At 29.7% G+C, this 11776-nt stretch overlaps 3 protein-coding genes across 3 annotated transcripts; 1 reads left to right on the forward strand and 2 right to left on the reverse strand.

Annotated features, from left to right (window-relative positions):
- Nucleotides 1–249: 249 nt before the first annotated feature.
- Rps3 (ribosomal protein S3) lies at nt 250–1058 on the forward strand (the record flags this gene model as incomplete). The annotated part of the gene is given in 2 exon segments (NM_001135941.1): nt 250–758; nt 821–1058. Coding segments are annotated over 2 exon segments (706 nt in total), but the record flags the coding sequence as incomplete, so codon positions are not given.
- A 2713-nt stretch (nt 1059–3771) lies between these two features.
- On the reverse strand, nt 3772–6476 carry LOC100162888 (RNA-binding protein 25). The gene is made up of 2 exons (XM_001947256.5): nt 6275–6476; nt 3772–6197 (listed from the first exon to the last, which is right to left on the reverse strand). The coding sequence occupies exon 2, from the start codon at nt 6175–6177 to the stop codon at nt 3952–3954; it is 2226 nt and encodes a 741-aa protein (XP_001947291.1). The 5' UTR covers nt 6178–6197; nt 6275–6476; the 3' UTR covers nt 3772–3951.
- Nucleotides 6477–7210: 734 nt separating this feature from the next.
- On the reverse strand, nt 7211–7849 carry LOC107885370 (chorion class high-cysteine HCB protein 13-like). The gene is made up of 2 exons (XM_016809000.2): nt 7593–7849; nt 7211–7484 (listed from the first exon to the last, which is right to left on the reverse strand). The coding sequence occupies exons 1-2, from the start codon at nt 7653–7655 to the stop codon at nt 7281–7283; spliced, it is 267 nt and encodes an 88-aa protein (XP_016664489.1). The 5' UTR covers nt 7656–7849; the 3' UTR covers nt 7211–7280.
- Nucleotides 7850–11776: the final 3927 nt, after the last annotated feature.

Below are 11776 nucleotides of genomic sequence, written 5' to 3' on the forward strand. Positions count from 1 at the left end.
AATATTTTTGTTTATGGTAGTTTATACTTTTTCGTGTGATTTGTTACTTACAATTTCAAATAGGTGGATTCGAAAGGTTTATTTATTAAAACTCCCTGTATGAATGTAAAATCAAAGTATCTTTTCTCCTAATAAAAAAAAAATTTGTGACAATCAACAAATCCCTTCTTATCACTTTACCAGAGCTATTACCTTGTTAGTGTATATAATATTAATTGGTTTTATAATATTGGTTTTGTTTAATTTTTAGTTTGTGTCTGATGGTATGTTACGTGCAGAACTCAACGAGTTCTTGACACGAGAACTTGCTGAAGATGGTTATTCTGGCGTTGATGTCCGTGCTGCTCCATCACGTACAGAAATTGTTATTTCTGCAACACGTACCCAAAATGTATTGGGTGACAAGGGACGCCGTATTCGCGAACTTACGTCTCTTATCCAGAAACGTTTTGACTTCAAAGATAAGGCAGTCGAACTTTTCGCCGAGAAAGTAGCGCAACGTGGATTATGTGCTGTTGCCCAAGCAGAGTCATTACGTTACAAGTTGATTGGTGGTCTAGCTGTCAGGAGGGCATGTTATGGTGTGTTGAGGTTCATCATGGAAAGTGGGGCTAAAGGATGTGAAGTTGTAGTATCTGGTAAATTAAGAGGTCAGCGTGCTAAATCAATGAAATTCGTTGATGGACTTATGATTCACAGTGGTGACCCATGCAATGATTACGTCAATGTTGCTACTAGACACGTTTTGTTAAGACAAGGTAATTGCTGCAAATTTTAATATTCTATTCATGAAAATTATTGATAAATTTTATGTTCATAGGCGTTTTGGGTATCAAGGTAAAAATTATGTTGCCGTGGGACCAAACAGGTAAACTTGGCCCAAAGAAGCCTTTGCCAGACAATGTCAGCGTTGCAGAACCTAAAGAAGAAATTCTACCCATTGCACCAACCAGTGATATTAAATCAAAACCTGAAGTAGCAGTACCTGCTGTTCCAGTTGTACCTGTTGTTGGTTGAAATGATTGTATAAAATAAACTCAAGTTTTTTTTAAACACAAGTCTTGTTTCTATTTTATTATAAAAAAAATGTGTAAGTAGGTTTCATTGATAGAAAGAATAGAAAATTGTGGGGAGGCTTTATGCACAGACCCATGGGCAGTTGTCTACCTAGAGACTAGGCATAATGGGTTGGGCTTGACCGGGGACTGCATGTTTAGCATTGCCGCTTGATTTCATTTGGCCACTATCCCGATTTATATTATGGATAATTTGAATATATTTTAATAATGTTGAGGTTTAAATGTATTTTAGTACTATTCAATTGCTAATATATAATATAATATATATTTTTCAAGTTTATACTTCAAATGTTAACTTTTATAACATGTTTTACCTTAGAATCCACCAAAGACTGGATTTGTAAGTTAGTCAATACCTAGTGTAAAATATAAATTTTTTTAATTAATTTGAATGTTGCATAATTTATGATGAACTATTTAAAAATTCAATTTTGCTATTATGATAATTTGTTGCAAATGGGAATTTCTTTTAAGTTTCCATACCATTATTTACTGTTTTCTTTTGGCTCTAGATTAAAGAAGCATGCAACACAAAAAAATTTTCTTTAAATTTTTTTTTTAAATGTTATAGTTATTGTAGCTATGGCTATATTAAATGATATGTCGAAAATCTGATGAAAAAAAAAAGATTACTTCAAGAGATATTAATATATGTAGAATAGCTGTGTGATGTCATTGAGCCCGGCTTATTATAAATGCCTATCTTATACATGTAAAAGTTCCTCGCTTCACACAACAATTTACCAATCTAAAAGTTTTATTTATGAAATTTAGTTTACTTATAAATGTGTGATTTTATGTGTTTAAGATGATAAAAGTATCAGAAATTCAATATAGCTTAGTTTTTTAAATATTAATAAACCTTTAAGGTGATATTTTTAGTAAACGGCGCATCATGGCCATATAAATATGAAATAAAAATTCAAATATATCTTTATATATTTTTAATATTTAAAAAACTTAACTTTCTGTTGAAATTCTGATACTTTTATCGTCTTAAACACATAAATCCACACATTTATATGTAAATTGAATTTTAAAAATAAAATATTTAGATTATTAGGTTGGTAAATCATGTGAAGCGAGGAACTTTTACACGTATAAGACAGGCAATTACGATGAGCCGGGCCCAAACACGTCATGTGTTTTTTTCAATTGCTCATAACTTATTGAATAATTTGAGTTGAAACGTAAAGGTCTATACCATTATTCTTAGAATTGAACATTCTTTCAAATTAAAAAAAACTTTTTTTGTATCTTGTGCTGCTTTGAGTAGACTTTAAATAAATCGCAAATAAAAATAAAAAAAAGATTTTCATAAAAGCCTCTTATTTACTTTTCAAAATTTTAAAAATATAATTCAATATTCATTAATTATTATCAACAGATGGTAAATATTTTCATAGAAAAAAAATAATTTAAGCTGTAATTATGTTTTAAATCCTTGTTTTGGTTTTTTAATTAGAAACTTGCTGAGAATGTTGGTACTGTGTAACTCTTGGCTTTATCTCAAGTCTTGATCATAATATTTTTCATTATGAGATTTTAATTTATAATTTATCATATCTCGACTATTTATACTGGTTATTTTGTTAGTTATTATTTCAATTAAATACAGAGAAATATTTGTATTTAGTTTGTTAGGGTGAACAATGAACTGAATGAACATATTATTTTAGACCCTAGATTGAATACATAATTGGCCAAAACACATTGTGTTAACAATTTTTCAATTACAATTAAAATTGAAAACTATTAGCCAACCATAGAATTTGTAAGGTATTGTATCAATAGTATTTGTATAGTACTAATAGGTAGTAGCATAATATTATAGTATAAATATACAAATAAGTAATAACCTATGTTAATTCTATTGTACCTACATACAATTTAGGAACAACAAAATATATTTTTTTTTTTTTTCTGTGAAAAAAAGCTTAATTTAGCTATCAATGTAATTGAGAAGATATTATTCAAACTATTTATATTTAATTGTATTTTAAGCAATTAGCTATCTGTCTATCTATAAGATGATTATGTTTTTGAATTAATCTAATAACAGTTTTGCTTTGTGTAATGTGTATTACCTAAGTGTGACACTTTATTATTAGTTTCAAATTTAATATTGTATAACACCATGTCACCATCCATTATTCCATTGCCAAGGTTAGCCAAAACATAACCTGTTATTATCCAGATACCATTAAAAAATTCTCAATTTTATTATTAAGAACACTTCATAAAAAATACAGATTTTTTCTGGAATAACTATAATAATTAATGATATTCTATATAATTACAACAACTATGTTAAGTGATAAAAATACCTTATACTTCTATAGTTTTGTTGAAATAATATTTATTATTTGACCATAAAGTAGTTTACTTGCTGCGAAATGGTTTAACATAAATAATAAAATATTTATGAAAACATTAGAAGTTTGAACTCGGTCTGAATTTATTAAATTACAAAACGGCAATTTATGTGTATACTCATTGTATTTAATCGAGGACAACATTCAATAATTTTAACATTTTAACTTTAAATATTTTATAATAAATAAAAAATTAATTAATCCATACATATTTAGTACACAATAAGTGAATAAAGTTCAAAGGGTATTATAATGTTATAATTATAATATTTTAAATGCACAGCATATATTTTTACACACAAAATAAAAATAGTATAGATTTTTTAGACACAGATATTTTTATTTTTAATCAATTAGGTATTGTTGAAAACAATGATGCAATGAAAAAATAGTGTGTAATGTGTTGGGGTAAAAATGTAAATAGATTTTCAATTGATACAATATTTGAATTATATTATATTTACAGAAAGTTACACATTAATTATTGTACAAACTACCTATGGGTCTTTATGACCATTTTCTTCTAGTTTAACCAAGCCTAATTTTTTAGCTTCAACCTCATATACTAAAAGTCTCCACATTTTTACGACAAACACTTCAGCTTCTTCGTCAAGTACCATCTGAACATCGTCGAGTATAGCCTGAGGACTGCTACCTGCTAACACTTTTGAACATATAAAATCTACCAACGTTGGTTCTGGCTCACCGATATATTCAATGATTTTTTTATTTATCCACGGCCTAATGCGTTTTTCCATCAGTTGGTTGTCAACTACTGTCCAATCAAGATGAAATGAGAATAAGTCGTCTTTATCAGTGGGAATGCGCTCAATTAACTGACGGATACTTTTTTTCTTTTCTTCGACTGCTTTACTTTCTTCTTCTTTTTTGTCGGTGTAATCGAGAGGAACCAGTTTTCTTTTTTTTGGCCTAGGCAATTCTTCATCATCGTTGTTAAATACATCTTTGACATCCATTCTTTTCTTAATCATTAAAGTGGTAGGTTGAGTCATAGGTGCAAATTCAGGTGGTGGTGTTTGAGACTCAACACTGGGTGGTGTAGCTGGCTGCTGCGGACTGGGTGTTAGTGCTTTTTCCATAACATGCCTCTGACGCTCCTGTTCAACTTCCATGTTTTTCTGATTTTCAATTTCCTTTTCAATTTCCATTTCATAGCGTTTTAATTTATCTTTTTGTTTTTCTGCAACATCTATTAATAATTTGGGCTTATACATTTCTTCTCTGGCTTTTAATACCTTAGCAAATTCTAATTCTGGATCTTTCAAATCAACGTTATTATATATTTTTTCCCGAATGATTTCCAGTTCATCTTTCTCTTTTTGTCGATCTCTTCCGTCTTCTTCTATTTCTTTTTCACGCAGTTCGATTCGTTTTTGCAAATCTCTGCCTTTATAGTACTTTTGGTCATCTTTGTCATCATCGTAATCTTCTAAAAACTCTTTAAGTTTTTTAGCATTTCTTTCTCTTTCTTCTTCTATCATTTGTTTTTTAGCACGTTCTTTGGATAATTCTTTTTTCTTTTGATTTTCTCTGATTTCCCATTGTTTACGTTTCTCTTGATATGCTAGTTCTCTCTCTCTTCGCCTATCATCATCTTTTTTTAACTCCAGCTCTTCTTCTTCTATTTCTTTTTCTCGTAATCTATTTTTATCGTAGTGGCCTCGACTTTTTTCTGGGTCTTTTTCTTTACGGTTTTCCTTGTCAATACTTTTTTCTCTATCTTTTTTTTCTCGTTCTCTTTCTTTGTCTCTTCTTTCTTTCTTTTCCCTGTCACGCTTATCCCTTTCATCTCTTTCTCTTTCTCTTTTGTCTCTTTCTTCTTTTTCTTTTTCTCTTTTATCTCGTTCTTCTCTACGACGAATCCTTCTATTTTCTTCAGAATCTGGACTATCTGGAGTTGCATGTCTTCCATTTAATTTTTCCTTTTCTTGTTTCTTTTTTCTTTCAACTTCCTTTTCTTCTTCTCGTTTTTTCATGACTTCTCGGAACTTGCCTATTTCTCGGAAAATTAAATTTTTCTTTTCATCTTCATTTGGCACCATATCAAATCCAACACCATCAACTATGCTTGGTTTGTCTTCTTCTTCATTTTGTTTTCCTTCTTTGGTCATTTCATCATTGTGGTCTGTAATTATACTGTTTATTCTTTGTCGACAGTATACTTCAAATTGTTGATTTTCTTCAGAATCATCAGTACCTTTTTTTTCAGCCTTAAACTGGTCTAATGTTTCTTGCGCTTTTGCATCTACTTTCACCACAAGTTTTTTACCGCCTACCTCCATATCATGTAAAACTTTAATGGCACGTAAGGCAGCTTCAGCTCCATAATATTCACAAAAACCAAATCCTTGTACTCTCTTCCAAGATGCAATATTTCCACAAGTTGCCAAAATGTGTCTTATCATAGTGTCAGGAGCTTTTTCAGAAATATTTCCAACAAATACAGTGATAGGTGGTTCTGAAGGTGTTGGTTGACGGAAATTTTTACGAGTAGCGCGTGGATTGAAACGCGGAGGAGCAGAGACTACATGTGGTGTTACAGGTACAACTAATGGAGCTTGTTGCATTGGAGACCAAACCATAGACTGAGGCATTGGAACACTAGGCACAGTAGGAGTGAAAGGCATAACTAAATAATTTGCAGAAGTGGTAGGTAAAAATCCAGCTGAAGATACTGCGGTAGTCAGATTTGGATCATCCATAATAAGTGAAATGAATAATACTATAAGTTAAACAAACAATAATATTAGTAACTATTTTGTTAATTTTAAATAATACCATCATGATATAATATCTTACCTGTAGGTACTTCATATGTTTAATCACCACACAGTATAACACCAAAAGAATTTTTTTTACACAAACATATAATTAAAACGCTGACTAGCTGAACAAATTTGGGTAATGTGCACAGTATACACAATACAAATACAAGTAAGTAAATACAATATATACAACTCACGGAGTGTTAACAAAACACACTTTTTAGAAGAACTAAAGAAAGCAATTTTATGATAAAAGTATAAAACAAATTAAATAGTAAATTGATAAAAATGATAGTGTTTATTGTATTTATCAAGGTCTTTATTTCATGGAGGAGTAACTAAAGTCCACCTCATTTCAAACCACCGTTTAATATAATATTATACAGGTCATTAGATATCGGTCGCCTAAATCATAACTTATACAATTTTATTTCATTATGACTTAATTTTGATGATTTTGTGTTAGTCATCTCGAATAAAATATATCTCGAAACTAGTCAAAACTATTTTTTATTCCCATCCACTTTCGAGTTATCGCAACTCTACTTATCGTATTACATTATTGCATTACGATTAACGATTAATGATTACTTATTACCTTAAATTAAAAAGAAATCATATTATTATATTAATAATATTAATAAAATATATATTATAATTTTTATTATATAAGTACACTTATAAATGTGTTATGACATTAAATATTTCTTAGTTCTTATTATTACTGATTCACCGTGTAGGTGTAAGTGTATAATGTATTAATGTAAATAAATTATAATACAAAAAATAAAAATAAAAATGTTCACAACATATTATGCAGAATAATTACAAATAGCTGAAATAGGTAGGTATAATAATAACAAAACTACAGAAACAGAATTATGTAAATATTTAAATATGTAGGTAAGTAACATGAAATTTGGGGATAAAATAAAATTATTAATACAGAAAAATTGAAAAGACTTATAAAATAATTATTGTTTAATGAAATATTGTAGTTGATATTAAGGTTTCATGGTACCTATATTTATTTATTATACTTAACAAATACATCCCCTAATGCTACCACATAATGTGTGTCCCCCGCAACCACCACATCCGCCACAACCACATCCACAGCCACCTCCGCCATAGCCTCCATAGCCTCCATATCCACCACCACCGCCGCAGCCTCCACAGCCTCCACAACAACAGCAGCAACCACCACCACCTCCGCACTTTACATTAACAGGTACAACGCAAGTCTATAAAAAAATAAATAGTTATGGACCGGGAAAATCATTACAAGACGTTCGGTATTTATATTTTATAGGTACCAAATAGTTAATAATACTAATTAAATACCAACTCACCTGAACAACAATTACGAAAATTACGAGTAAAAGGCTAATTGGAAAAACTTTAGACTTTAACATATTTTGAACAGTGAAAATCGTATATATTTATCATAGGATATTGAACTTATCTATCGTAGTATATTGAATGTAAAATGGAAATATCGCTTTATACTTGTATTCGATATAATATATATATATCAGTCTAAAACAACGGTTTGGCACAAATTTAAATAAAACGTTTTGTTTTCAATTTTCACGGAATAAATATTATTATACAATTATTCTCATTTCTGCACGATTCGGTAGTATATGTTTTGAAAAGCATAAAATATATTCTTATTTCATTTTGAGTTCGTGCTTAAAATGTGCTATATCATATAATAAACATAATATATTTCGTTTAATATATACCTACCTAAATGTACCTAAATCAAGTTTTTTTTTTCAAATAAATAAATATATTTTCTTTATTTAAGTATTAAAATAATACATAATACATAAGTAATATCGATAATAATACATATTTTATACAATAGTATATTAAAATGCAGGGTCATTTGAATGGTGTGTTATAAAAGCAGTAAGGGGGGATGGAGTGGCCGAGCGGACCGACGCCGGTTTAAAACCTCGGCCGCGGGTGGCATTTTTCTTCGGGCAAGTCACGGCGTCCGGCAGTGGCGTATTTAGGAATTTTGATAGGGGGGGGGGATGAAATATATAATAATAGGTACACTCAATAAATACTAATATAAAATACACTTTTAAAAGCCCCTAACTTGTTGAGATTGGTGTGGATCAAGGTGAAATAAGAATTAACACAAATTGTTTAGTACCTAATAGCGTTTATTATAAATTCATATTAACGAAAATCCCGTGTTTAATACGGTAAATCTACAGTCTTCATGGTAATTTTGTTTATTTACCGACTATTTATCGGGTTTATTATAAATACTCACCATGCATGAAAAATAATTCGCGGAAAATTCAAAAGTATAGTTACCATACCACCATAAATGTATATGTTTTTATTTTCCGATATTTATGTCACGAACGACAATAGTGGCGTATAGTAGGTATAACAAATTACCACGGCTAGAATATTTAGAAAACAGCTATACCTACTTAAAACTTAAAAGTAGTATCCTATTGAGAAATACAGTAAATAAGTAAACTTAACTTTACAGAAAAAAAAGGTCAAGGGGGGGATCTATCCCCCATATCCCCCCCGTAAATACGCCACTGGTGTCCGGAGAGGAATGCCGCCATCCCCTACTAGAGATCAGCACGGGCCGGACTTGGTACGGGCCGGGCCATAATTTAAATATTACGGGTTGGTTATAGGTGGGATCGTAATATTATTCATCGGGCCGGGTCAGTCAAAAATAAAACTTATTAATTTAATTCGTAACACTATATTATGTGATCTAGATTATCTAAATTAATAATAATAATTGTATTACCAGACTGTATGATATTTATAAATAGATCACTTGTAAAAACCAATTTTTGTCTACTATGTCAATACTGAAAGGAAATAAAGTTGATGTATATTTTTATTTACAAACGGGCATGGTCAGGTTGGACTTTGAAAAAAATTACAAACGGGCCTGGTTGGGTTGGACTTAGGAAAACATTACAAACAGACCGGGCCTGGACGTCGACAATTTATATGTTTAACCTTTTGGTCGGATCGGGCCGAAAAAAAACAGCCCGTGCTGATCCCTATCCCCCACCCGGGCATGACAGTCGACAGATACCTACGGGTGCCCACTAAAAAATCTGCCAAACTGTGTAAACGTGTTTAAAAACCTACATAGTAAAAACCACCCAACGGCTTAAGTTGCAAACAAACAAAAAATGGTTTCGTTGCAATTATTATTGAGCAAAATCTTGTTCAAGGCGTGACCAAGTACCAACGGCCAGTGGCGTTAACTACTAAATCATTTTAGAAGCTAATGGTTTTACAATGGTTTATATTTCTATTTTTATCATGGATACAAATTATCATTTATCATTGAATTCAATTTTAATACGATCCACATTGACCCACTTGTAACCTACTATACAGCAGAGTGACATCATCTTACTCACGTTTTAAATTGTAAGTTTGATAAATTTTGTCTAAATTAAAACTTGATATATTTATAAAAAAATTGTACATATGTATTTTTAATATTTTTCAACTGCTATTGTAAAAATATATTAGGGGCCGTGTATTATATTTTCATGCTTTTTGACCAATTAAATAAAAATGTATTGTTATATACAGGGCTTAAAACCGGTAACCGGTTTGTAACGAAAACCGGTAAAAAACCTTAAATTTGAGAACCGAAAACCGATAAACACTTTTAGTTTTGGAATGCTGGAAGCGGTTATTGATTATCGGTAATCAAGTTAAATATCCAAATATTAACATCAAAGCGGTTACCTCATATTTTCAATCCCGGTTTTATAACCAAAACCTATTCCTGACCAAAAAAATTAACGGTTTTTTCATGGAATTTAATAGGTACTTAAATTATGTCATGAATCATGATTACATTATAGTTGAATTTAATTTTCCAGCTATTTTTAAATTTTTTTCCCCAATTAATAATTTCCGTCCAGTACTACGTATCTATTGTGAATATCACATATATATATAGGTATAAGACGTGTATAGCTATAATGCTATATATTATAAATACCGTCATAAACGTCGTCCTAGTGCACTGATTCCTAATACGAAATAGACAATAGTTGATGGAATAAGGCCTCAGTCCATTTAGTATTTAGTATTTACAACTATTTAGTATTTTCGATATTTTAGATTCTGAGTGAAACGATGAATGTATTGATTTTACAATGATGTGTATTTTAAATTCTGGGTGGAACGATGAATGTATTGATTTTACAATGATGTGTGTTTTTTTTAATTTATTAATTTTTTAAAATTTTATTTGTGTCTGTCATCACCTTTTAGGACAGTAAAAGTGCTTGGATTTTCTTCAACAGTACCTTTTCTGATAGGAAAGTGAATCTAGTTGGTACTTTGGGGGGTCAAAAGTAAAATTTTTCCAATAGTTTATTATTTATAATCTATAAATATTAATAAAGTTTTATCTATTGGGCCAAAAAGTGTAAACATTTAATACAATGCTCCTAATATATTGTTACAATAGCAATTGTAAAATATTAAAAATACATAGGCACACATTTTTTTTATAAGCATTTGAAGGTGAAATTTTGACAAAATTTATCAAATTTAAAATTGAATAATTATTTTGTAGTTAAAAATTTATAAAATGTTCAACTTTTATATCTAAGGATTGAAAATTTAAAACAAGATTTCACGTAAATATTTAATTTTGTTACCAAAAATTCTAAGATATACATAAGCACAGTTTATTTTTATAGTCATTTTAAATTCAAATTTGTACGAAATTACATATAAAAAAACCTGGAAATAACTATTTTAGTAATTTTGTTGTGATTGTATAATATTACTTGTGGGTACTTGAAACTTCTAAAGTATACTATTATATGTATATCTATGATAGTACCACGGTTTGTTGTTGATGTATAACGCGTTACCTAATGGATATTGTGATATGATTAATTTGGAATTTACTATTGATACCTATTATAGGTCAATTTTTTTTAATACTATAGTTAAGTATACCTAATACCTAAGGTATGTCTAATACCTAGACTGACAAACCGTCTCCGCTCAGAATCGTTTTTCTTATACAGTGATATTATATCATTGAATTCAAATTTAATACTATCCATTATACAGGGACCCACTTGTAACCTACTGTACAGCAGAGCGACATCCACTTACCCACCTTTTTTTTAATGGAATTTAGTATTTACAAAAACATTGAATAATAAAAAGTTCTTTTTAATTGAGTTGGCATAATAAATTGGAGCCTGTAATTATACATTACATTTGCATTTTAATCATTTGCAATAGTTTTTTTCGAGTAGACATCAATTATAAAATATTATGATGTATAATTAAGTCCTTTCTTTGGATATTTGCATCCTTCTTAAAATCTTTAAATTAAATTCAAACTATTATGGTTCTGCTCCTAATTTTAACAGTAGTCTGGTAGAGTGGAGTATTATTTTCTAGTGCTCAAAAAACTCTAAAAACATATTTTGCATATTTTATTATATGATTATATTATTTATTTTATATTGTATAAACTGTGCTT

Source organism: Acyrthosiphon pisum, chromosome A2, assembly GCF_005508785.2.
Source record: "Acyrthosiphon pisum isolate AL4f chromosome A2, pea_aphid_22Mar2018_4r6ur, whole genome shotgun sequence".
NCBI classification, from domain to species: Eukaryota; Metazoa; Arthropoda; class Insecta; order Hemiptera; family Aphididae; genus Acyrthosiphon; species Acyrthosiphon pisum.

Bases quoted from the DNA above. Each gene is read 5' to 3' on its own strand.
- LOC107885370 (XM_016809000.2), bottom strand. From the start codon at position 7,655: ATGTTAAAGTCTAAAGTTTTTCCAATTAGCCTTTTACTCGTAATTTTC. The intron at 7,485-7,592 runs GTGAGTTGGTAT...ATTTTTTTATAG, and splicing joins TTTTCGTAATTGTTGTTCAG to ACTTGCGTTGTACCTGTTAA.
- LOC100162888 (XM_001947256.5), bottom strand. From the start codon at position 6,177: ATGGATGATCCAAATCTGACTACCGCAGTATCTTCAGCTGGATTTTTA.